Source organism: Vombatus ursinus, unplaced genomic scaffold, assembly GCF_900497805.2.
Source record: "Vombatus ursinus unplaced genomic scaffold, bare-nosed wombat genome assembly UNPS02014793.1, whole genome shotgun sequence".
NCBI lineage: Eukaryota > Metazoa > Chordata > Mammalia > Diprotodontia > Vombatidae > Vombatus > Vombatus ursinus.
In genome coordinates this window covers 16,898,290-16,926,141 of record NW_020954571.1, presented here as the reverse complement: position 1 = coordinate 16,926,141, position 27,852 = coordinate 16,898,290, and the positions used below count along the sequence as shown (strand labels likewise).

Here is a 27,852-nt window from a genome sequence, read left to right as displayed (position 1 = left end):
AGTCCCAAACCTAAGTTTCCTAGTCATCACGTTTTGTCAGTTTCATGATGACAAGTCATGTTTCAGAATTCTTAAGTCATGCAATTGGAGGCAACTTCTTAATCAAACTTAAATTCTAGAGTCCCTAAATTCAATAATTAGTTCTTATTCTTCTTCCAGCTATTTCCCCCCAAAGATCCAAATTTAGAATAAATCTTTGATGTCAAGTGTTTAAGTCAGAATTTAGTCTCCAACCATAAGTCTTTAAGTTACACCAATGGTTTCCAAATTTTACAGTGATGCCCTTTGTTTTTAGGGAAAAAATTGTTGCTGCTTCCACATTTTTCCTGAGACAATCTATGCAAATAATTTTCTTAGTGTGTATTTTACTCAAATAAAACTAATTTATTATACATAATTTTATAACAATCTTAAATACATAAAACAATGTAATAAATACTGATTTTTATTGATAACATTATTTATAATTTTCATTTTTGTTACATCAAAGAATAATCATAATAATATTATTGTGATGGGTAGCTTGTTTTTGGCACAAAGTTTCTTAAAACAGTGAATGAATGAATGAAAATACAATTATTAAGCGTTTATTATGTGTCAAGAACTATGTTAAGTGATAGGGATAAAAATAGAAAAAATCGAGGCAGTTCCTGTTCTCTAAAAGAGGGAAACATTAAGGAAAAAAAAAGTTCACTGATAGACTTAGCCCTTCTCAGCAATGCAAGGATCACCAAAAGTCTCATGATGGGAAATGCTGTCCACATCCATAGAAAGAACTATGGAGTTTGAATGTAGATTGAAGCATACTATTTGCTCTTTTTTTTTTTCTTTTGTTTCTCTTTCTTGTGGTTCCTCCTATTGGTTCTAATCCTTCTTTACAACATGACTAATGTGAAAATATGTTTAATAGGAATGTATATGTAGAGCCTATATCAGATTGCACGCCGTCTTGGGGAGGAAGGGAAAGGAAGGGGAGAAAAATTTAAAGCTCAAAAGCATATGGAAGTGATTGCTGAAAACTAAAAATAAATTAAAAAAGAAAAGAATGAAAAAAAAAGTTCAACTACAGGGCAGTTCTAAAGGCCTAGAAGGTCTAAGGTAGCAGGGGCAGATGGCAAAGCCTGGAGGTCTCTGGATTACGTAAGTTGAGAGGGGAAGAGTGCACATTGATATGGGGCAGTTGGCAAGGCCTACAGCATAACAGAAGGCAGTGGCAGAGTAGATAAAAGGCCTGGTGATACTCTATCTCACCAGAAGGAATGGAGTTCTACCTCATCTGAGCCTGTGAGTAAACAAACAGTTGGAGAGGAGGAAAGAAAGGGGGGAGAGTGCCCTAGGTAGTGGATCAAGGTTGGCAATACTATAAAGGAGCAAGGGAAAGGAACTCAAGCAGGAGAGTGTAGGAAAAAGCCAAGGTGGAGGAGTGACAGGAGGCACTGAGGTGGACTCCAGTCCACAAATTCCTCCAAACAAACGCAGAAAATGCACTAGACCAACTCCTAATGTGGAGAAAAAGTCTCAGTGAGTCATTTACCCAGCCAAGCATGGCATAGGTAGACAGACAGAGCCTGGCTTGTGGCAGGAGCATCCCTCAAGCAGAACATTCCAACCCCCACGAAGACGCAAAGGCAAGAGGGCAAGAATAGGGCCCAGACTCAACCAGGGCTCCCCCAGACCAATAACTGGTAACCGCAATGGAGAGACAGGTGCCAAATGGCAGCTTTGCTGACCACTACCTTGTGGGTCACAGACCCTGGGCAGAGTGAGAAGGGGACCTGCACAGTGGCTGATGTTCCCACATAGGAAGGCTTTGGACAATATACCAAGAAAAGAGGAAGTTCAGAAGCCAGCTGCAGCACAGTGGCTCAGATCCCAGGGACAGAGCAGGGTCTCACTGCCCAGCCTATAAGGCCTTTAAGGAAACAGAGGACTTCCAAGCATCCCTGATAAAAAGACCAGAGCTGTGGAGAAACTCTGATGTTCAAACCCAGGAATAAAGAAAGACATCAAAAGGTAAAATGAATGAACAATGATAATGGAATAAGCAAATATAAACTGCTTACATTCAAATATGGGGAGATGATATATGTGTCCACTCTGAGGGGAAGGACTGATGAAATGTTTTTTAAGAAAAAAGAGGACAGGGTAACGTTGAACTGCTTCACTAATGGATCTAGATGAGGAAGGAAGAAAAGCAGAGCCTGTGCAGGGTGAAGAGGGGTAGAGGGATTGGAGGTCACAGTGAGGGGGAAGAACAGGGTCTGCCATTGCAAAGAAGAGGGAGAGGTATGATGATAACGCACTGTGGTCAGGTAAAGAAATTTCAGAGTTTGTGAACATGAGCATGTAGTATTTTTTTTCCTAACAAAGAAGGCTTTTCATACTTAGCAACGCTGTACACAAATTTAAATGATATAAGCAATCCCTTTTATGTTACAGACATTGCGGTATGTTTGTTTTTTCAGTTTATTTTTGCCTGCTAAAAACATCTAATTATATCCAGAAAAATACTAATTTTGCCAACATATTCTACATGTACACTTTTAATATGTCATCTCAATTTATTAGGTTTCATGCATTCTGAAGCTGAGGTAGTCAAAGCTGGGTTTTGACACTGAGGTTTTCCTTCCTATCAAAACCAGTGAAAAATACAGCGTATCATATTTTCAGTATTTCAGTTTCTTTTTGTCTCTTGTCTTTGTATGAGTTTCACCTACTCCACCAGGTTTTCTCTTCAAATAAGTCATGTATTTCTTCTTCAAAAAAGATATTTCTCTTTTTAAAAAATTGGGACAATAAAAATCTAAGACAATTAAATTTAAATTTAATTGTTAAAAATTCAAACAATTATTTCTACCATTCTCATTCTTTTTTTTAAGTTGCAGGTCTTTTGGAAAATAATTTATATTGTCCTTAACAAAATGAGTGACACTATTATGATACTTTTAACTTTCACCAAAATATTAACTCAGTTTATATACTTGAATGCAGGAAGCAGTATGATAATTCAACTCACATTTGTGTCATGAGCCTACAATGAACTAAACAATGATAATGGCAGATCTTGCTAACTCTGAGTCAACACATACCAACTCAAATTTTACTTTATTCCTATACATATTAAATAATCACTACAGTGGGTGTGAACATGTGTCTCATTTTTGTTGCTTTCAATTTGAACTTTGTTTTTCAATGAAACAAGTATTTATTTATACTAGAAAACATCCAATAATTTTGGCCGTTTCTTCACTCCCTCCAGGCCCAAAGGGTCTTGCACTCACTCCATAATTCTGAAAACTCTAGTCTATCCTGAGATCTTGAGTGACAGAAATGACAACTGAAAGGACATGCACCCAAAGTAGAGTGAGGCCAATTACAAAGGTTGCCTTCTTCCCTCTCAGACAGCAGAAGTAGTTAAATTGCCCCCAAAATTTAATGCAGATAGCTCCTCTGATGCAATGTAAAAAATCTTTAGTTATGTAACAACAGACTTCTAATAGTTCTTTATCATCACTTTCTGCATTTGCACATGCACCATATCCCACAGCTTTCTCTGTAACAAATGCTATGTGTCCATCTGTCTTACAGATAATTGTGAGGAATTTAGGAATTAATCATAGAATCTTAAAGCTGGAAGAATTTTAGAGATCATCTTGTCAAATCTCCTAATTTTGCAGAAAACTGGGACCCAAAAAATGGTAAACGATTTGCTCAAAGTCACATAGCTAATTAGTGGCAAAACTGGCGAATATTACTTATATCAAATTTCCAACTAACTTCTCTTTCCACTATATATTAGGTGCAGGGGTCCTTCAACTGTTTTGACTGTCTTACGTGGCCAGTGCTACCTACCACCAGATGCTGATGGCTGATTAGGTAAATAAAATCAGTAGCCATTAATGTTGATCATTGTAACTATGTGTGAGGAGGTGGCAATATCCAAAAAGCATTTGATGTGAGAAATCTTTGAAAATGACAGGTGTTTTAAGAGCTATTATTATCACACTGTATTTCCTAAAAAGGAAAAAGGTATATTTAGCCGAGAGTTCTAGCAACCAGATTGCTGTATACCTCAAAAGACCCATGAATCAGGACAAATTAAATTGAAAGGGCAAGCAAATAAAGATTTACCTACTTTTCTAGTACATTCTAATTGGAAATTAGTCTTGGTCAGAATCATAACTACTTAGAATAATAGTAACATTTAAAGCCAGAGAATCAAACTAAGTTTTACCTAGTCTTGATTCACTTCTACAAACAAATGTGTCTAACCTAGAGGCATCCACTAGCATTAGTATCCAGCTAAAGGCTGGGTCCCAGTGAGAGTGGAATAGAAGAAAATATCAGAAGAATGCCAACAAGATGATGCCTCACAGACCCTAGATTCAAACCCTGGTTCTGCCATTTACTAGTTATTCGGCTTTGGACAAGTCACTTCATGTCTCTGGGAATCTATTTCTTCATTCAAAACATGAGGGGAATGGATCAGATGGTGTCTATAGAATCTCAGAATTGAATGGATCAGATGAGATCTACAGAATTATAGAACTGAACTGAATTCAATAAATATGTATTATATGTTAACATCATCTTCAACACTAAGGACTACCATGCTGTTTCAAGTACCATACTGCTAAACTTTCCTATATGTTGTCTCCTCCCAATTAGAATGTGAGCTCTGAGAACAAGAAATGTCTCATTATTCCACTTCTATTTGTGTTTCCAATGCTTAGCATAGTGGTTAGCATCCAGTAAGGGCTTAATCAATGCTTTTTTCAAATGCCATTTTAAGGTCCCAGACAGCTCTAAATTATATGGTTCTATGTCAATACTGGTATCAGTCCTCCAGTTCTCTCACATTTTTTTCCCCAATATCAAGCTTAGTAGTCTGAGAATTGCTTTGATGATACTTTTAGGGAATAACACGATCACTAGAAAACAATCCAATTTCATCAATTGTTTGCCTTCTCAAGGAAAGAGGAGGGGTAGAAAAGAGGGAGAGAATTTAAAACTCAAAATTTTAAAAAATGAATGTTAATTTTTTTTACATATAATTGAGAAATATTTAATGAAATAAATAAAAATATATTAAAAAGGAAAAAAGAAAAATCCAATTTCATTCCCTAGTAATGCTTTACACATTCTTCCAAGATATAGTAGACATTTACTAAATTTTAACTGAATTGAATGACTTTAATTATTTACCTTGGCTTTGAAATAGAATTGTTTCTGGCAATTCAAACAGACAGAAAGCTACAAACATCTATTAATTTAAATTTCTCTGATTTATTTTCCAAGTAACAAAGGTGTAATCAACAACAGAACTCCAAAGCCAGATCTCTACCAAGAAATTATGTCGTTGATACTTGAAAAAGAATTATAATTCAGCAATCCAAATTAGTTTACTTTATCATTAGGATTATGGTTTAAGCCAGTTCTGTTTGGATATTTCATACTTTGGCTAAGTGAAGAGTTAACCAGTTATCTGGCAAAAGTAATTGCTGAAAATATTCAATGACTGGAAGTCAGGCCTGAAGCATCATTTTCTTCTCAAAGATTGGTATCTTAACCAAATCTTGAATTCTGGTCCTATGCTAACCCGAACTCAACATGTCCAAAATGGAACTCATTACTGCCCTTCCCAAACAAATCACTCTTATTAATTTCTTGAGAATCACCATCCTTCCAAGTCACTCAGGTTTGCAATCTTGGAAACATCCTTAATTCTTTCATCTCCCTCACTCCCAACATCCCATCCATTGCCAAGTATTGTTGACTCTATCCTAGCAGCATATTTCCCATCCATGTACTTCTTTTTACTCACAGGACCATCACTTTTGCCCAGGCCCTCATCACTTCTCACATGGCCTACTGCAATAGCCTCTTAATTGGTCTCACTGGATACAATCTATCCACTTTCCAATCTATTCTACCTAAAGCCACAAAATCACTATTTGTAAAGTACAGTTCTGACTATGTCATTCCTCTCCTCAAGAAATTTCTTTTCTTTTTTTTTTCTTTTTTCTTTTTTGGTGAGGCAATTGGGTTAAGTGACGTGCCCAGAGTCACACAGCTAGTAAGTGTTATATGTCTGAGGCCGCATTTGAACTCAGGTCCTCCTGACTCCAGGGCCAGTGTTCTATCCACCCAGCAGCCCTGCTCAAGAAATTTCGGTGGCTCTCTACTGCCTCTGTAATAAAATACAAATTCCCCTGTTTGGGGATTTAAAGATCATAGTTTTATGGCTGGAAAAGCCTGAGAGGCCAAAAGTCCAGTCATGTCATTTTGTAGGTGAGGTTAAATGACTTGCCCAAGAGCCTATAGTTAAGTATCTGAAACAAGATTAGAACTCAGGTCTTCTTCACTCAAAGTCCAGTGCCCTATCCATTAAACCATCTCCTATTTATCTCTCCAAATATCTCACATTATTCCCTGTGATGTTACATGTCACCCAAACTGGCCTACCCACTGCTTCCCATACCCAACATTCTATCTCTTACCTCCATGCCCTCCCTTTCACCTCTGCTTCTTCAAATCTCTAGTTATCTTCAAGGCTTAGCTCAAGTACCAATTCCTCCAGAAGTAGCTGGTGGTGAAATGGACAGAGTTCTAAGCCTGGAGTCAGGAAGACTTCAGTTCAAATCCAGCCTTAGATGCTGACTGACCCTGGGCAAGTCACTTAGTCTCTATTTGCCCCAACCATAAAATGGGGATCATAATAGCACCTACTTTACAGTAAAAAGCACTTAGCATGGTGTCTGGCACACAGTAGGGGTTATATAAATGCTAATTCTTCCCCCTCCCTAAAGAAATTAGTTTCCCTATTGGTACTTCATACATATACACTACCTCCCATTTCTTTGTATTTATATACGTACATGTTTTTTCTTCTCCATCCCCTTACCCCAGAATGTCAGCTACTTGAGGTCAGAGACTCTTTTCATTTTTGTTTCTCGGTTTGTCTCATTGTGATTCCTAGCACATAGCTGGTACCTAATAAATGCTTGTTGAATTGAATTATTCCTCAACTCCTATATTTCACTTTACCTGTGTTACAATCTGTAAAGGATAGAATCAAACTATTAATGTCAGAAGCCCAAAAGTTAAGATCTGGATTCCAGTGCCTTCTCTACCATTTAACTTGCTTTGTGACTGTAGCCAAGTCATTTCACTGTCTCTGACTTAAATTTCCTCATCTAAAAACAAAGATGATAATCCCTGACCTGTCAACATCACAGGTTAAAAGACTGAGACAACATATTAGATATGAAAAGATTTTTGGAAAGACTTCTTTCTAAAGAGCTATGCAAATGAGTTCCAAAGATGTGAATGCAAAGAATGTCCCTTAAAATGTATATATGATAACAGGCCTTTGGTGATTTATAGGCTTGTTCTCAACAAGAATGGTCATGCCTAATTTGCATACTAAATAACTGAAGCACAGTGCCTGGCACACTGGAGGTACTTAATACTTATTTAAATTAACTGAATCATATTCAATTGATACCTGCAGGTGGTATGGTATAGTGGAAAAAGTATTGGACTTGGAATTAGAGGACCTGGTCAGACCCTAGCCCAGCTACTTCTAACCTGGGCAGTGGTGGTGTTTTAGTCATTTTTCAGTCATGTCCAACTCTCTGTGACTCCTTTTCGGGTTTTCTTGGTAAAGACACTGAAGTAGTTTCATATTTCCTTCTCCAGTTCATTTTACAGATGAGGAAACTGAAGCAAACAGGTGAAGTGACTTGCTCAAGGTCACAAAGTTAGTAAATGTCTGAGGCCAGATTTGAGCTCAGGAAGATAAGTCTTCCTGACTCCTGGCCCTGAGACTCTATCCACACTCTGCCACCTAGCTGCCCCCTCTAACCTGTGTGGCCTTAGACAAATCACTTCTCTGGGTCTCAGTCTCCTCCTCAGGTAAATGAAGATCCTGCACTGACTATACAATCTCTAAGGTCCTTTTCATATCTAAATCCTAAGATTCTATTAACTACTGAAATATCAGTATTAGCAATAATCAAACTACAACTTTGGTGAAGGACGCAGTGACCAACTTGTCTATTGTCTAAGGTCCCTCTAACTGTAGTCAGGGAGGTTCTGCATCAGGATAGTGGCAAGGCAAACAATTTTTGGATGCAGCAATTCTTCAAGATGAAGTTTTATATCACGCAAGGCGATATACCTTGGTGAAAGGATTTCAAGCTGGAAAAGATCTGGAATATCATTGAGCTCATCCTTCATTTTACAGAAAGGAAACCCAGGCCCACGTAACCTGCCCACGGTCATTCAGTTTGTAAGTAACAGAGATGGTATTCAAAGCCAGATCCTCTGACTCTAAGGCTCTTTCCCCTATAATGAACACTCACAAGATGGAAATCTTGAATCCCTGAAATATTCTAGTAATGACATTATTTATATGTGTATTATATAATATATGCATGTATTATATAATAACATGTATCAGGCATATGGTGGGGGAAAGCGGGGCGGTGAGCTGTGGGGGAAGCAATGGAGGTGTTCGCTGGAGGATTATTATTAATAATTACAACAGTAAGAGCGCTTCAGCTCCGCACAGCGGTGGGTGCGGTTGCCTGGCAACCCTGGCTGGGGAGGATGGGGCGGGGAAAACAGAGGGGAGGAGCAGGGGGGCTGGGAAGAAGAGGAGGGGTCCCTCCTCTCGAAGAGTCCTCCCGTGGGCCTGGGGAAGGCTGGGTCCCTTTACCTTGCCAGCTTGGGTGGCGGCCGCCAGGCACGTGTGGGTCCCGTCGTAGCGACCCACGGCCACCATGCGGGGGCTGATTTTGTGGCGCAGCTTCAGAGTGAACACTGGCAGCAGCATGATAGCACCAGCGGCCGCTGCTCCAGCCCCAGAGGAACTCGCTGGCGGGATGGGACCGGAAGTTGACTGGGCCGGGCCAGACTCTAGGAGCCTCCGCCACCGGCAGGAAACGGCGCGGGTCAGACCCCGCTATTCCTGCCGCATCCTCGGCACGACCTAGCCCCGCCTCTCCCCTTGGGATTAGCCCCGCCCCACTTCCCTCTAAGCCCCGCCCCCGCTCCTGACCTGCCACGCTTCCCCCTCTGCTTTGCCCCGCCCCCTTCCTTTCTTCTCTTCCTCTACTTCCGCATCAGCCCCGCCCCTTCTGCTCCCTTTTGGTCGTCCCCATTCCGCATTAGCCACGCCCTCCGGATCTACCTGCCTCGGCCGGTGCCTTAGCCCCACCCCCTGGTTTTGCTCTGCTCCACCCCTTCCTCTGCCTCAGTCCCGCCCCGTTCTGTGCGTCATCCTGGGCTGCTACTTAGCCTCGCAATTATTACCAGCTGTGCTTCATCCTAGCTCCGCCTGGAGCCGCCATCTCGCCCCTGTCTTCCAGACCCTGGTCCTCCCCACCTCCTCTTTAGGTCGCAGGTAGTTGAACTCCCATTTCCACTCCGTGTCTCCAAACTGACTCCCCTTCGAGGAGGGGACCCACTCCCCCAGCCTGCCTCTACGATAATTGTTGCGGGGCGAGGAGAAGGAGGGGTCACCAGTCATATCTCAGAGCTTTCCCCTCAGGGTCTGTCCCCACACCCCCAAATCCTTTCTACCTGTCACCCCAGAATCGCCCTTCGAATCATAGAACCTGAGCGGGAAGCAACCCCAGGACCATCTGATAACAATCCATGACCACACTGCTTCCCAAGGCAACCCATTCCACTTCTAGACAGTTCCGACTGTTAGGAAGTTTTTTTTCCTTACAGATCTCTAAGACAAGGGTTCTTAATCTTTTTTGTATAGTGCACCCTTCTGCAAGTCTGGTGAAGCCTATGGAAAAATGAAATACATAGGATTACAAAAGGAACCAATTATATTCAAACAGTCATCAAAATATTTAAATTTTTTTTAAGTGCACCGACTTAGGTTAAGAACCTAAGAACTGCCTAAGATCTCCTTTGCAACTTCTGCCTGTTACTCCTGGTTATGATCTCTGTGTCCAAGCAGAGCACAGTCTAATTCCTCGCAAATACTTGAAGACATCTTGCAAGTGTCTGTGGGGTCTAATGTCTAAACAAATGTACTGCCTATATAAATGTACAATTCTTTCAGCTGATTCTCATATGGCATGATCTCCCAGGCTCCTTGCTGCCCAGGCCACTATCCTCAGGATACTCTACAGCTTATTCAGAACTAAACATAATACTGCAGATGTTGTCTAACCAGGAGAAAAAAAAGGAGAGCTGTAATTGTTTTGTTTTGTTTTTTTCCTAAAGTTGGGACAAAAACAAGTTAGGGGTAGTAGTTAAGACACAGCATTAGAGTGCAGTCCAAACATGGATGCACTTGTGCTGGGCAGAGTACTCAGTCCACTATAATCTCCACATCTGTTTTACATTAACGGCTGTAACCAGGCCTCCCCCATTTTGTCTTTGTGAAGCTGATATTTTGAATCCAAGTTCAAAAAGTGAGACTTTAACAAGGTTATGACCTCTATTCCTATTACATTTCATCTTATTTGTGTAGCAAGTAGGATCTCTGGCTTACTCTCCCTGTCAGACCAGCTACATCTCACCCCTTGCCACTATCCTGATGCAGAACCTCCCTGACTATAGTTAGACGGACCTTAGACAATAGACAAACCTAGGCACCTAGGTTTGGGAGTATCTTCTCTAATGTTTCATGTTGATATTACTTCATTGTTTATAGTACCTTTTAGCAAAATATAGTTTCAACTTCCTTATCTCTTTTAAGTAGATCTATTTTTGCTTTTGCTTTTTCTAAGATCATGATTCCTACCCCTGCTTTTTTTATTTCAACTGAATAAAAGGAGCTTTCCTTAAAATGATAAATAGTATCTATCTAAAACCATTAGCAAGCATTATCTTTAATGGGGATAAGATAATAGCCTTTCCAATAAGATCAGGGATGAAGAAACAATGCCCATTATCAATATATTGATATTGATCAATATGTTAATATGACCATGATTATTTTATAGAACTAGAAAAAATAAAAATCACCTGGAAGAACAAAGGGTCAAGAATATCAAGGGGAATTAAGGAGAAAAAATGTAAAGGAGGTGGCCTAGCCATACCAGATCTCAACCTGTATTACAAAGCAGTAATCATCAAAACAGTCTGGTTCTGGCTAAGAACTAGAGTGGTGGATCAATGGAAAAGATGAGGTACACAAAGCACAGTAGTAAATGACCATGGTAATTTAGTGTTTGATAAACCCGAAGACTCAAGCTTTGGGGGCAAAAACTCACTATTTGACAAAAACTACTGGAAAACAGTATGGCAGAAACTAGGCATAGACCAACAGCTTTCACCATATGCCAAGATAAGGTCAAAATGGGTACATGATTTAGATGTAAAAGATGATATCATAAGAAATTAGGAGCATGGAATAGTTCACATGTCAGATTTATGGATAAGGGAAGAATTTAGGACCAAACAAGAGATAGAGAGTATTGTGAGATGTAAAATAGATAATTTTGATTATCTTAAATTTGAAGGTTTTGTACCAAAAAACCCCAATGCAACCAAGATTAGAAGGAAAACAGAAAGCTGGGGAAAATTTTTACAGTGAGTTTCTCTGATAACAACTACATTTCTCAAATATGGGGGGAACTGAATCAAATTTATAAGCATGCAAGTCATTCTCCAGTTAAATGGTCAAAGGATATGAACAGGCAAAGAAGTCAAGCTATCTATAGTCATTTGAAAAATGCTCTAAATTACTACTGATTAGAGAAAACCTCTCAGATTGGCTAATATGACAAAAAAGGAAAATGATAAATGCTGGAGGGAAAATTGGGACACCAATGCACTGTTGGTGGGGTTGTGAACTGATCCAACCATTCTGGAAAACAATTTGGAACTATGCCCAAAGGGCTATAAAACTGTGCATACCTTTTGATCCAGCAATTCCACTACTAGATCTGCATTCCAAAGAGATCAAGAAAAAGGGAGAAAGACCTATTTGTACAAAAATATTTATAGGAGCCCTTTTTGTGACGGCAAAGAATTAGAAATTGAGGGGATGCCCATCAATTAGGGAATGGCTAAACAAATTGTGGTATATGACCATAATGGAATACTATTGTGCTATAAGAAATGATGAGCAGGCAGATTTCAGAAAAACCTGGAAAGACTTATATGAACTGATGCAAAGTGAAATAAACAGAACCAGGAGAACAATATACAACAATAATAGTGATATTGTATGATGATCAACTGAGAATGACTTAGCTATTCTCAGTAATACAGTGATCCAAGGCAATTCCAAAGGACTCATGGTGAAAAATGCTATCTACCTCCAGAAAAAGAACTGGAGTCTGAATGCAGATCAAAGCATACTATTTTTCACTTTATTTTTTCATGGTTTTTTTTTTTCTTGGTCTGTGTTCCCTTTTACAACATGACTAATATGGAAATATGTTTTGCATGATTGCCCATGCATAATCTATATCAATTTGCTTGCTGTTTCAGGGAGGTGGAGGGAAGAATAGGGAGGGAAGGAATTCGCAATTCAAACTTAAAAAAAACATTAAAATTATTTGACATGTAATTAAAAAAATAAAATATTTTTTCAAAAGGATGACTCTTTGGAATTCAATTGAATCCACTTACTATTTTCTAACCTACACGTCTTCATCTCCATAAGACATATCCTATGAGATACTTTTGCAAATGCTTTGCTAAAATCTAGGTAAACTATATCAATAGCATTTTCCTGATCTACTAGTCTTGTCACCCTATCAAGAAAGGAAATAAGGTTAGTCTGATATGACAACCATGCTGGCTTTTTGCGATCACTACTCCCTACATTAGATATTCCCTGTTCATCCATTTAATAATACATACACTATAGGCCACACTGGCCTCAAACTTCCATACTTACATTCCTGAAGCTTCCCCACTTGACTCTTCTCTTAGTCTTTCCTGTACCTCTAACCCTCTTATCCTCTCCTATTTCTAATATCTCCCCATGCCTTCCTCCCTGTTCATACCCACCTCACACTGCCCCATTGTTCCTCCCCATGTCAAACTCCCTAAATTTCACATACCATTAGACTCATCACAAAACACTTACTTCCATGCCATATGCCAAACCACACGCCTACTTCTCTAAGAACTCACAGCACTTCAGACACCTCCTACCTCTGTAGAATCTATTGCTCATACAACTCCCTTAGATACTTCATACTTCCTAGTCCTTTAATCTCTTCAGCTCTTTATAGCCTTTCAAAAACCTTATGCCTGTTACCTTTGTACCCTCTCCCCCAACTCAGACCACCCCCCTTGTCTCCCCAAACTCCTCTTGAGTCCTCCATGCCTCATACCTCCATAGGCTACCTGGTAAGTAACATATTCTTTCAGACTCCCTCGCCCTTCTCTAGCAACAGAACCATAGAATGCTAGACCTTAGAAGTCATCCAGTTCAATCACTTCATTTTTGCAGATGAGGAAACTGAAGCCCAGAAAAGGGATAAGACTTGTCCAAGGTTATGAGGCAATTTAGAGGCAGAGCCAGGAAAAATATTCAGACTTCCTACTTCCTGGTTCAGCATTTTTTCCACTACATAATTTAGTCCGTTGACTCTCCTAGAAATAGTTGCATCATTCATTCATTCATTCAATAAACATTCATTATGGACTTAAAGAACAGAACACTGTACAAGGTCCTAGGGTAGATTTATAGTGTTCTGTGCATTTAAAATGGGCCCTATGGGAAGATGGAATACTTAGCCAGCAAAATAACTTAGAGGAAAAAATAGAAAATATTGTGAAAACTTTGATTTGACTTTTCCTGGCATTTCAAATCACAGATTTCTAATGTGGGAGCCATAAATAACTACCTCATTTTCACATCAAGGATATTTATTTATAAAAAGTTAAATTAATTCCCCGAAGTGCTAGTTATCCAATTTTTTTTTTTTCATTTCAGATCAGGAATGAGTCTACATGTTTTGGCTAGGGAAGAAAGAAGCCTGAATTTCTTAACACCTCAAACATTTGTCAGTCATGCCAGTGACCCCTGCCTTCTTTTCCTCAGTTATCATACTTTCCATGAACCTCTCCATTGTCTTCTGAATGTTACTTTAATTTTAATTCTTAGGAGGTAATAGTGTTTGATGACTTACAGCCATATAAAGACACTAGCACAAAAAAGATATTAAAAGACCAATTAAAAGATGAAAAGATATTGGTATTTTTGCAGCTCTTTCCTGTATTTCTTGTATTTGTTGACTTCATTCCATTTTCTTTCTTAAATACCATTTGGATGACTTTGCTTAATTGGTTCTCTCACCAAAATGGTTTTGCCTTCCACTGTTTCTCTATTTTATTAAGAGAAACTGCTCATAATCTTTCATAATTCTTCATAAGATTTTACAAATGTGTTTATACTCTAATGTTGCTCTTTGTCTTCTACACCTCTCTGCTTGTGAAGTAAGTCAAATGTTTGATGACTGAGGCACCTTTTAGACATGTACCTTCCCCCTATATGCTTCCCTCCATATGCTTCTCTGTTAAACTTCTGTTTAAAATTATTTTGATTTGTTGTCTTTTCTTCCATCCATATCCCCCTTTTTGTCATCAGTAACTTTTAATTTGGCGTTAGTACTCTAAATGTAAGATCTTTGTCCAATGAATAACGACTAGACATACTAAGCAAATGATAAACAAATCAAAATGTTGAGGCCCTAAAACAAAAGTCGGCCACTTGAAGCATTTAACTGTGGTGAATGAGTGCCTCTCCCAAAAGGGCAGAAGGAATGGCAGCAGCTCCCAGGTAAGAGAAGCCAGTCTCAGTGTGTGTACTCTGTGAGGGCAGAAGCTAGTGAGGCTGCTTCCTATGAGGTTACCTCTGCCAGTTTACAGATCTTTGCCAAGATATTATCCTTGCTTTTTCTGACATTTGCCTTCGAGTCCTCCAGGAGTTGACACACCTCGTCATCAGAATAGTTTGTTAAGTGGAACATCTTATATATCTTGCGTCTCTGCTCAATGACCTCTGTACTGCCACAATTCATTTTATTGAAAAAGTGGGAAGTGCATGACTACAGGTCCTTTCTCCCTTTCAAAGATGTAGAAGTCAGAAGGAGCCTTGGCTTCTTGCTTGATCATAGCTTCATCCACCAGAGGGAGGGAATATTGCAGACTTTGCAGTACTTTTCTGTGCCCCTGATGATCTCAAATGGAGGCCCTTCACTAAAGTCAAAGGAGAGGATGATCTCAGTGTTCTGCCCTGGGGGTAGGACCAGGAGATAGGCAAAGTTGAGATAGGCCAAGCCAGCATTCATCAAATACATATTTTGCTGGTCTGTGAGAAGCTTATCCTCAATGTCTCCATATTTATACAGAAAGTTATTTGTTGTTTCCCATGTCCATAATAAGAGACAGTTGCTGGTCTTCCATAAAAATTTTATGAAAGATAGGTCACTGTTCTCTTCCACCAAATCTTTGATCAAGGCCTTTGCCAGTGAGTCCTGAATAAGCTGTATCTATTGATCTCAAGAGATCTGGTGCAAGTGCTCTATAATCTGGTTAGTCAATGGTGTAGCCTCAGAAAAATGTTTGTTCCCTGTCATTCTAGTTTTTTCAGGATGGGCAAATAGTCTTCATTTGCTAGGAAGGTGTAAACCAAATTGAATAGTTCTTCCATGACGGTTCATAAAGTGACTCCTTCAGGATCAGTAATGAGCATCTTTTTCTGGATGCTTAAACCATGGATGAATTTCAAGTAGAAATTTTTGATGGCTTTGAGCATGGTATTTTTGTCAGCCAGAACACTGCTACATATTGCTGGTAGATAGGAGAAATCCCTTTCAGCTTCTTGTTGGCTGAGTTTCGCTCCCTCAAACTTGCTCTCACAATGAGTTGTGGAGACATAAGCACAAGGTGTTGAGTAGCCCACCCAGCTAGGAGTGAAACCAATCAGACATTCAGAGTCTTCTCCTTTCTACCAGACTTGAGGTAATGGTCAATGGTGGCTAATATGGGATATGGCACAGTCACCGTCTCAGACTGATGTCTCACATGGGACAGACAGGTATCTAGAAGTTCCTTTGTAAAAAATTAGACAAAAGAATAGGACCAGAAGTCAGTGAGGGAACAGTCATCCCTCTCTGCAGCCACACAGAGCTCATCTAGGGCGACAGAGAACTTCCACGAGTCCTCCTGCAGCTGCCTCCAGAGCTCATTTTCTAACTTCACCAGGTTCTGCCACCCATCACTCTGAATGTAGAGGGAGGACATGCACCAGGTGGAGACCCCTGTAAGGTATGTGACCATGTCCAGGAGCCCTACATGCTTCAGCTCACTAAGGATACCTTGGCAGGCTATGGCAGCCCTCAGGCCCCCACTGGAGACCAGGATAGAAACTGCAGGGCCCTTTTTGACACTGAGGCCCAAGCTCTTCAGTGCTGTCAAGACCTGCTCCCCCTGATTTTTCACTGCTGCCTTCTCTTCGTCTGAGATTCCAAAATGGATACTGATACCAGAACTTTCATCACATTTGCCAGGGTAACACTTGGCACTGCAGGCAACTTGCTGGGGTAGAGTCATGCCTGCTGTCCTCGCAACTTCCTCTGATCACAGAAAGATATGGAATCCTGAGAAAGCATCCGCTTTTTCTGTCACTGGTGGTGTTGTCCTGATCCACTGCTCTGTCCCATCTCAGTACAGGCCAACCTGGAAAGTTTAAGTTAGAATTTTGAAATCAAAATTGGAGATATCCTGAAATATGCAGATAGTAAAGCTTGGCTAGGTGAGAGAGCCCTGTCTTTTTAAATTGCATCTCTAAAAACAGAAGGAACTGAGGAATTTCAGTAAGAGATTTTGGCTTTGATAATTTGGCCAAGTAGCCTCCCCCAGTTTTCCAACAAAGTGGCCTTGGATTCCTAGGTGTCTTGATGTTCAGTGAGGAACTAAAATATCAGGGCGGTTGAGGGGAAATCTAATGAAGAAATCTAGTAAAAAGAAAAGGGGGGTTACCAGACTTGTAATAAAGAGGGCCAGGGGGGTAGGGGGAGAGGACATAAATATTCTTGCTATAAGTGAAGCCAGAAGAAGGAAGTTTCCATTAAATGCAAGGATGGCTACTTTCTAGTGTGGGCCTTTCTTTCTATTTATCTAGAAAGGATAGTTTAAATAGGTCAGGATGGAGCTTGTTTCATACCATAATTTTTTTTCTCACTTTTGGCTTTCCACTAATTTTTCTTTTTGCTCTAACAACTAGAGATATGACTAATCAGAGACACTTCATTCAAGAATGACTTGCACATCAGTAAACAAGTAGTCTCTTATCTGTTAAAAGTATAACCAATTTCATTTTGGGGGATATTAGGTGCTCACTCTACCCTGTACAATTATTTTCTTGAAGAAAGTATTCATGATTTATACATATGAGGCTTCACAGAAGTCTATAAGTCTTTGGCCTCTTTCATTCCTATTCTCGATCATCATTTTCCAACATATTTCTCGTTTACTCTTATCTATTGCCATCTTTGCATTCAAACCATCAAGTATCAAAATATATATCGATTTAATCTAGAGGATCTTACCAATTTCTCCACAAATTGTCTCTTGACCTATTCATCTTCTTCAAGAAATGTCACTACACATGTTGTAATTATTCTCACATTTGTCTTTTTGCAAATAGTTATCATAAGCACTGCAGCATATGACCAAATACCCAATGAGATAATTTTTCTTGTTGCTTTGAAGCATATCAAAAAATCAACTCCACCAACTGCTTTATTTGCTTATCTGAGAAGAACCTGTGAGCTATATTTGTACTTTTCTTCTTCTGCTTTCATTTATTGTAAGAACATTAAGATTGATTCAATTTAGTTCATCTAGTAGTATGTCCAGTCATTGTTCACTGGATGAAGATCTCACGTAAAGAGTATTAACGGCTCAATGAAAATCTGTAGACAGTCTTAAAGCAGTGTGATTCTTAGCAACCTCTCTGCCCCCTCTCCTACCTCTGCCACCATCACTGCAGAAACAGAAGGGGAATGCACAGGACCAAGAACCACTTTGTGTTTCTCTGTGTTTTATGCATTGCCATGGTCAAAAAATTCATCCCCAAATGGCCCTACTGGTGATGAGCATCTCTGCATCTTAACTAGATTGGTCCTTGGAAGATAGGCTAGATCCATTGGTATGACCATCTTTGAATCCTTTGCAGCATGGTAGAACCTGTCAGAGCTAGGGTTCTCTGGGATAACCTTCAATACACCAGAATTACCTCAATGCTACTCTGAGGCATAGAGATCTTAATGGTAGAACGTGTATCATTATTTTTAAAATGTATGCAAGAACTTACCTTCCCCAGAATGTAAATTCGTTAGCAATTACTCCCTGAAGATTATGAAATCTAAGTCCTTTCCTCCTTTCATGTCTCCCATCTTCCCTGAGACTCTTCTCTAAATGCACTAATAAATCAACCAAGATCAGTCCAACTTGGCCAAGTGTCTCTTCTGGTCGTATAATCCCAGTATCTTGAAAGGCCTCACTTCCTGTGTATCTTTCCTTCTGCCAAGAGGCTGGTGAGGGGTACAAATATATACAACATAAATATCATGTGAATAAATGCAAATATGTCAAAGTAGTTAAATGTAAAATAGTTGGAGGGAGGGGAGAATACCAGCAATTTAAGTTCTCTGTCTTCCCTCTCTTCTCTTCTGAAGGGACGTCAGCCCTCCAGGTACTGAGAACTCTGATGCTTCTCTGTTGCTGCTTCCTTCTCTTTCTCTCTCTCCTCCCCCGCTCCTCACAAAACTGCAGTGACTTTCGCAGGCCTGTCCTCTTCAGCAGTGGCCCACATTCTGGACCCATGTGAATAAAAATCAACTGTCATATATATAATCTTGGTGTGTAAGAGGAAGGGAAGAATCTTAACAATTACCCGGTTCAAAATTTTCATTTCACAGATGACTAAAATGAGACTCAGAGAAGTAAAGTCACTGAGACAATCACTAGCAGGGCCAGGACTAGAACTGAGATCTCCTGACTCCCAGTCCAAGGCTCTTTCCACTTTATTAGGCTGCTTCCTTGTACCTGGGTTAGTCACTGCTCTAGGTTTTGTTAGGAAAACTGATGAAACAAATTCATTCTTAAGTGTTCACAGATAACAACTGATTTATGTTTCACCTCCTACAGGGATATTTGTATTTTAATGGAGGGCTCCTGGAGAGTTACTTTAAGCTGGAAAGGTCCTTACAGATCGTCTGTTTCAACCCTCTCTCTTTACAGTTGAGAAACTAAGGCTCAGAAAAATTGGGACTTTCCCTGGGTCACACAGTTAGTAAATGACAGAGCTACGGTTTGAGTCGTGATCTTCTGACTCCTAGCCCAAGCTTTTTCCATTACCTCCTTGGATTTAACCCAAGGAAGCAATTCCCTAATGGTAATTTCTGCCACTGTGTCAAGGAAGCTGTATCTAAGGAAGGCCTTGGTTTCGTCATTGCCAAGTCTACTTCCTTTCCTCCTGGGTAGAGTTCCCTGAAGGTACAGCCTTTGCTGCCTCAGGGGAGGCTGGTAAGTCTGTTCCAAGCAGAGTACTAGGAGAGCAGAAGTTTCTTTTCTACAAATACCTTTCTTCCATAAAGGAGGAAAGTTAGCAATAGAGCCTAGGGAATGAATCTGATCCATGTTTATTCAGGGTTAACTAATTTGATGGTCATAGTCTACATTCCAGCCATACAGACCAAATTGCTGTTCTCTGAACATGACATTCTGTCTTCTACCTGTGTGCTCTTGTCCTCCATGTCCAGAATGTTCTCCCACCTCATCCCTGAGCTCTTGGAATCCCTAGCTCCCTTCAAGGTGTAGATCAAGCGCCCCTTTCAACCCAAGGCCTTTCCTGATCCTCCCAGTTGTGAGTGTTCCCCTAACCAAAAAAGGAAATTATTTTGTGTTTACTTTGTATATATAGCTCCCCCTTTAGGCTCCTATCCCCTATCTTAGCAAATAGGATCTCCCCGAGGGTAGTTGACCACTTCTCTTCCCTCAAGGTTCTAAGGGTAACTCTAGGGGGTTTGGGGAGGTTCTCTAGTCCTAAGCCAGATAAGCTACCCTGGTGTAGCACTCTCTCCAGGGTTTTCTAAATTCCCTCTAACACTCCAGAGTGTGGTGGCTACTTCTCCCTTCAGGGATCTAGGGGTACTTCTCCCTTCAGGGATCTAGGGGTGACACTGAGGGGCCAGGATTTTTCTAGGACTGTTGTTCCCAAGCCCCCATCCAGTGTACTCACCATTGATGAGCAAATAGCCAGCCAGAGTTAATTAGCTTTTACAAACAGGTTTTTACTAAGGTGGTAAGAACAGTTGGTACAAAACGTTCTCCCTACCCCACGTCTGGGATAAACTTTCCAACAAGTATGGCAAAAAGGTAACTAATAGTTTCTTATTATTGGAAGTTCTTTTCTCAATCTGTGGAATCTTCTCCGAGGTATAGCTCTTTATTGGTCTCTAAGGGCAAATGCTATACTTTTCTCTGCCCAGAAGATGTCATGGTCCCTGAAGCTGCCTTTCCTCAGTGTGTCTACTTTGTCTTCTCTCAAATATCGATTAATTCTCTCCTCTGTCCTGTATATAATGGGAAGGAGATAAAGGGGGAGTAGGTAATGAGAGAAGGAGTGATACTTTCTTTGGGCTCACTTTTCCCATTCCTTTTGACCTTTTGATATAGGTACAAGGGTATGTCTCTTCAAAGCACCCACCCACCTGACCTGATTGACTGCCTCCTTCTACAATCCCTTCTCCAAAATATATAGGCGCCAAAGCATGTCTAATCTTTCAACCAATCCTAATACACTTCCTATGTTGCATCACCTGCTGTCGTCCAATGACTTAAAGCACTTCAGTTCTTCCAAATTAATTAAGGACTTGTTTGTAACTAGCTTGTCTTTTGATTGATTGAATGATTGGTTGATTCAATAGAGGTGGCTAGTCTTTGTTTACACTTTTGATTGATTAATGCATTGTTACTCAATTAAAGAAGCATTTTCACCTGATAAAGATATCATACTATAGAGCAGGGGTGGGGAACCTGCATCCTTTGACTAAATCCAAACTTTACAGAACAAATCTCCTTAATAAAAGTTTGGATTCAAAGGGCTGCGCTTGAGGACCTATAGGGCCACATGTGGCCTTGAGGCTGCAGGTTCCCCTACCTTGATATAGAGTATCTTGCTAATTACATTAAATGAGGTTGAAGGGTAAGGGAGATCCCTCTTACACTGTAGATTTTGTATTTATTGTCTGCATAAATTTGATTTCCCTTCAGCAGGTATGAGTTCCTCAAGGCAGGGAGTTTCATATTTGCTTTGTATCCTCAACATCCAGCACAACGACTGACACATTTTGTTGTTGTTCAGTCAAATCTGCCTCTTTGAGAGACCATAGGGGACCATATTTTCTATGGGGTTTTCTTGGCAAAGATACTGAAGTGGTTTGCCATGTTCTTCTCCAGTGGATTAAGGCAAACAGAGATTAAGTGACTTGCTTGGACTCACATAGCTAGTAAGTGTCTGAGGTCAGATTTGAGCTCAGGTCTTCCTGATTCCAGGCTCAGCCCTCTATCTACTGAGCCATCTAGATGCCTTGACTGGCACATAGTAGGGACCTAGTATGAGCTTGTTGAATTAAATGTATTGTCAAAGGGACTAAATACTTACAAGCCCCCCCCTCCCCCACCAGAAAGTCCTAGATTTAAATGTTTTACTCATGCTGGACAGAGCAGTGTTCTAAGCCCCAAAGAACAGCACTCCTGCCTTAAAACAATATATTTCCTGATCTACAGAGAGAAACAGATCTTTTTAAACTTCAAGTTTTGCTTCTCCACATGTTTTTAAAATATGCATCCATAGCCATTATCTGCACCTGTGGTCACAAAGACAAGCACCATGGTAGATTATAAAAGGACAACAATAAAATCTCAAAATACTGTGCTTCCAAAAAGCCTGAGTAACAAAGATGGCACAGTTCCTTATTACACAGGTTTACTCATGGGAAAACAGAGGCTCAGAATTGGAGATCACTCAGTTCTGGATGGCCTTCAAAGGCAGGTGAGGTCACTCAGACCCAGATTTCAAATATAAACTTGTTTGTTGCTTTTATGGACTATCTTGGCTGTCTTTTGATTACTATGATTGAATTCTCTTTTGGAGATGAGCCTCTGAAGGCTTTTCTCTTACCCCATTGAAACTTAACACGTACTAATTTTTAAAAGAGTTTAATAATCTAAATTTAATGATATTAACAAAAACATTCAAATAAGCAACTTGAATTTTAAAGTGGTCACATATAAACTTCAAAATATTTATAGTTGATTTAAAATGTGTATATTAACTTTAAAAATAATAAAAATATCCTGTTGGCTTCTATGTCACTCTCAAACCTCTTTTCTCCCTTTGTATTTACTTCCAGATTTTGTTGCTGTTGTTTTTATTGTTTTTTTATGTTGTTGCCAATGTATGTGTTGCTCCAATTCTGCTTCCTTCGGTCTGCATTGCTTCATCGGTCAGCTGGTCAACAAGCATTTATTGAGGGCCTACCACATGCCAGACACTGTGCTAAGACCTGCTCTCAAGGAGCTCACAACCTAATAGGGAGGACAACCTATACATAGCTATGTTCAACCAATCTATATACAGGGTAATAGGAAGTAATTAACAGAGGGGAGGCACTTGAATTAAGAAGGATTGTGAAAGACTTCCTGTAGAAGGTGGGATTTAAATTAAAACTTAAAGGAAGCCAGGAAAGCAGAAATGAAAAGGGAAAATATTCCAAGCATGGGGGACAATCAGTGAAAAAGCCCAGAGCTGGGAGATCTCTTTTTTTGAGAGTATCTTTTTTGAGGAATAGTAAGGAGGCCAAAATCACTGGATTGAAGAATGTGTGGGGAACAGAGGGATTGATCATTCATTGTGGGTTTGACTGAAGCTTGAAATGCTTAATTTCGTCACACCAACAGCTGCTGCAAGATTTCTAAGAGTCATGGAAGTGTGCTCTCTGAGAGCTATAACTTTTTCACACTTCTTTCGAATAATATTCATTCCTTAAAAAACACAGAATTAAACACACCACAGAAAAAAATGAAAGGTGCGCCTAACAGAAATTCTAGCATTCAACTGATTAAGAACCAGTTAATGGTAGGAATACAAGGTCAATCCAGTTTCCTCTGGCCAAGGTCAAAAAGTCTGAGTCAGCTCAATGTTTCTAGAAGCACATGCACGTGACTATTGCTATCACAGAATGAAGCCACATCAAAATGCAGTGATTGTCCTGAGTAATTTGCACACCATTGTAACTCAATGGACTACTCAACCAACTGTATAACATGGTCTGGGCAATAGGCATTCTCATTCCATTTAGTTTTTCCTGTCTGAAAAATTAGGTCAACTATATCATGTGGCAATAGAGAGAGACTTGGGTTTGGAATCAGAAGAGGTGGCTTTGTTATGAGCTAAATATGTAATTGGGGTGGCTAGGTGGCGTAGTGGATGAACCACTGGGCTTGGAATCAGGAAGACTCATCTTCATGAGTTCAAATCCAGCCTCAGACACTTACTAGCCATGTGATCCTAGGCAAGTCACTTAACCCTGTTAGCCTCAGTTCCTCATCTCTAAAATGAGCTGGAAAAGGAAATGGTAAAACTCTCCAATATCTTTGTGAAGAAAACCCCAAATGGGGTCACAAAGAGTCAGACACAACTGAAAAAATGACTGAACAACAACTGAACATCTATGTAACCTACACTGATCCCTTAATCTCTCTGGGCCTCAGTTTCCTCATTTGCAAAAATGAGTGAGTTGTTGAGTGTGGGGGCTGGGGCTAGCAGATCCCTTAAGTTAAGGGTTATGAACTACGATAATGTTAAGCTTATTGAGTTTCCTTGCTAAGTCCAGAGTCAATAGGGTGAGCTCCAGGCCGCCTAAGGAGGAGTGAACCAGACCAGTTTGGAAAATGAGTCACACAGCTAATAAGTGTCTGAGGCTGGATTTGAACTCAGGTCCTCCTGACTCCAGGGCCCATACTCTATGCAGTGTGCCACCTGCTGCTCCCCCCCTTTTAAAATTTTTAACTTACAGAAAGAGATGTCACATGAATTTTTATTGGAAAATATGAAATTAAGAGGTTTGTTTTTCTCTAAATGCCAGGAAAAGAAAGAACTCCCAATGTGTTGGCTGAGAATCTCCTGAATCTTTTCCTGGGCCAGGAAAGCTACCTGCCCTTTCCCCACAGAGCATCTGCAGCCTCCAGGGAGCAAACTCATTCTCCTTCCTTCTCTCTCTGCACTCACCCAAATAGGCAGGTTCCCTATTCTCTCCAAATGTGGGTGGTTAGGACTCTAGGCCATTTCCAGTCTTATCTTTTAAGCCAGCTGCCCATTGCCACTGGCACTTGAAACCTTTTTCTCCAACCCTAAGGCAGAGGTCATAGAGCTGGCATTGTTTTTAATGTCTCAGGATAGGGCAGCCAACAGTTGGCCTTCAGCACAAGTTAAAGCCCAAAGTGGAGAAAGGCTAAGGAGGCCTAAGGAAAGAGGGCAAACCCAAAACAAGAAAGGTAGTTGGAGGGTGTGGGAAGGCAGGGAGAGGAGAAAAGGAAGTTTGGGAGTCTTATCATGCACCTTTCTTTAAGACAGAGAGTGTAGGAACCTCTCCCACAGCTCCAATACTCATGACCCAGATTCTAAGGGGTTCTTCAAACATAATGAGATCTAAGCAAAACAGGAGGGCTCTGACCTGGGGAAAAGGATGGCTGAAGGAAAGAGAGAAGGCAAAATTAATCCTTCATCTAAGGAGATGGGAGATATATTATCCCCTCACATGGCTGCTAGTCCCACAGAGGTCAACACAGAAAGAACCACAGCAACTATTCCAGATTGGTAGAGCTGAAGAATATAGATAGATAGATAGATAGATAGATAGATAGATAGATAGATAGATAGATAGATAGATAGATATACATATATGTATATACACATGTGTACATATGGATATACACATATGTATATACATATATGTGTATTATGTATATGTGTGTATAGGAGATGAAGACTCTCAGGGTTCCTGGCCAGAATAAAAACAATTGATATTTACATTCACTCTGAGCAATCAGGGCCCAAACAATGACCCTGGAGCTTGGGCTGGGACCTGTTGTTAGCCAATCAATGAGAGCCAGAGTGACTTGGGTTTAAGGCATGGTCTTTAAGAAAGAAATCTAGCCCCTAAACTCCAAGATATCTTGCAAGGTTTCAGTGATCAAAATTTACATTCCTTTGGTCAGAGTATCCATAGGTAAGGTGTGATACCCTGTGTGGGCAGAGGGAGAGGTAGGAGGAAAGGGAAAGGAAGGGAAAGGAAGAGAAGGGAAAGGGAGAGAAGAAGGAAGGAAAGCAGGAAGAAGGAAGGAGTTGCGTTGCTCCCCAACTGGAACTGACCAGTTGGGTCCCCAGTGGGGCAGCTCATGCTACTCATGGGTTGCTGTTTGTCCTTTGTTCTCGAAGAGGACCATGACATCAGGAAAGTGATGGTATATAAGCAGGAAGTGCCAGTATGTACCAGTGTAGTACATAAGCAGGAAGACAAGAGGAAACTTGGCCATGTGGGTCAAAGTTGGTCCTAGGCCCAGGACTTTACAAGTGAGACTCAAAATTCCCAATGAGCAACAAGGCTGCCAATCCAAAAAGATATTCCTGCACTCAAGGCAATACCAGTGCCACAGTGGTTAATGGACATCATCATAGGCAGGGACCAGCTGTAAATAGTGATGTTAGGTGACAAAGGATATTTGAATTGATGTTCTTATTCCAATAATCCATCTCTTCCTTAGCTATTGTTCCCAGAGAGATAGCATTTCTGACACAGAGGCTGGGGCTTAGGTGGGCTTAGAGCCTAGGCATTAAATAAAAAAAACAAATGGATGAGTAGATAATGAAAGAGTTGGATTAGATCTCCTTTAAAGTCCCTTTCAACTTTCAATCTGTGATCTTATGATTGTACATCTCATTTAGGAAGATTAGCAATGTTCTGAGGCTTGATTCAATCAACACAATGTAAAATTTTAAAAATCAAATAAAATATTTATCTCAATTGTAGAAAGAAGACAATTTTTTTTCAAATTTAATAAATGGAAGGAAATATTAGAAAAAAAGATGTTTGATTACATGAAAATAAAATTTTTGTTCAACAGAAATATTACAAAAAGAAAAATAATAGATTGAGAAAATATTTACAGCAAATACAACCAATAAAAATTAGACATTTAAATATATTGGGCACTGTTGAACAGATAATTTTCACAAAAAAGAAAAAACATTAATAATCACTTGAAAAAAATGCTCAATCTTACTAATAATCAGAGACTCAAATTAAAATGATTTTGAGTACCTCAAAAATGTTTGAGGTACTGCCTCATACATGCCAAATTGGCAAAAATAATTAAAAATAACAGTGCAGGTGACAAGGTCTAGAGGTTAGGGGTATTAGAATCTCAAAATCACAACACACGGTTCCTGCCCAAAAGAATTTGACCCAAGCTTTCTTTCAGCCAAAAACAAGGTTTATTAAAGATCTTCCATATTAGCCAGACTCTTAAGGAATCTGAGCATCTGTGAGCTATTGGCTAGATTGTAAAAATCTGAGCATTTTAATGAAGACAAGATAGACCTTATATACAGAAAGACTATGGGAGGGATCTAGGAGTGGCCAAGTAGTCTATGAGGTAATAGAATTCCAGGGAAATGGAGCCTAGATAGGATTAAGGTTGGAAAGTGTCCTGGGGCCATAGGGAGGTAAGACAATGGAGGGCTAGGCTAGGTCAAGGATAACAGAATTGGGAGATTGGGTGTAGCCACAATGAAAGGCCAATTGATAGAATTATGGCCTCAGGGGAATACTAGAGACTTCTTTGATCAAGTGGGAGAATTCACAGACAATCCAAGGGTTTTCTAGGGCCCATAGACAAATGGGGCCCAAATTGAAACAAAGGTCTCACCTTGGCCCATACCCCATCACAGGTAAGGTTGTAGAGAAACAGCTATACTCACTTATTCACTGCTGTTGGAATTTTTTTCACTGCTGTAGAATCTTTTCGGAGAGAAATATGACAACTAGGTGACTCAGTGGACAGAGTGCTATGCCTGAAGTCAGAAAGACTCATCTCCCTCAGTTCTAATCTGATCTCAGACACTTACTAGCTGTGTGACCCTGGGCAAGTCACTTAACTTGCCCAACTCCTCATCTGTAAAAGGAACTGGAGAAGGAAATGGTAAATCACTCCAGTATCTTTGCCAGAAAAACCCCAAATAGGGTCACAAAGATTCAGACATGATAGAAACAACTGAAAAAAACAAACAAACAACATATATCACTTACTGTGTACCAGGCACTGTGCTAAGAACTTTATGAATATGATCTCATTTGATCCTCACAATCCTCACATCCATTTGTGTGACAGGTGAAAGATGAAATGACTGAGGAAATCAAAGATTTTATAATAAATCAAAGCATATTGATTTATTAAGCAATGCATGTCAGTTGCCTAACAAACTGGGACCAAGCCACTTCCTCAGCTTAGACCTGGACACCAAATACAGGGGGAGACAGACTTTTATACATTAAAAATAATCAATCAACTAAGACCAATTAATCAAAAGGTAACAATACAATACCAGGTAATCTGATTTCTAATTGAATGAGGGATTTTCCAAGTTGGGAGGCAGAGTGAGCAGGTACAATTCCCTGAAATCAGAAAAGGAGGTGTTCCCACTCCCCAACATGTCTATAAACAATCAAAGAAAGATAGAAACAATCACTGATTGATCAGTATGGGGCCAGTTCACAGATAAGA

The 27,852-nt window shown here is 40.0% G+C and overlaps 1 protein-coding gene and 1 pseudogene across 1 annotated transcript in view; both read right to left on the bottom strand.

The window, feature by feature from the left end:
- The window catches only part of BBS2 (Bardet-Biedl syndrome 2), a 40,949-nt gene extending 31,956 nt beyond the window's left edge, over positions 1-8,993 (bottom strand). Inside the window, exon 1 of the mRNA XM_027869254.1 lies at positions 8,723-8,993. Coding sequence (XP_027725055.1) covers positions 8,723-8,839 — 117 coding nt within the window. The 5' untranslated portion in view covers positions 8,840-8,993. The remainder of the gene's footprint in view (positions 1-8,722) is intronic.
- Positions 8,994-24,823: 15,830 nt separating this feature from the next.
- On the bottom strand, positions 24,824-27,007 carry LOC114048430 (annotated as a pseudogene).
- Between the last annotated feature and the right edge of the window lie 845 nt (positions 27,008-27,852).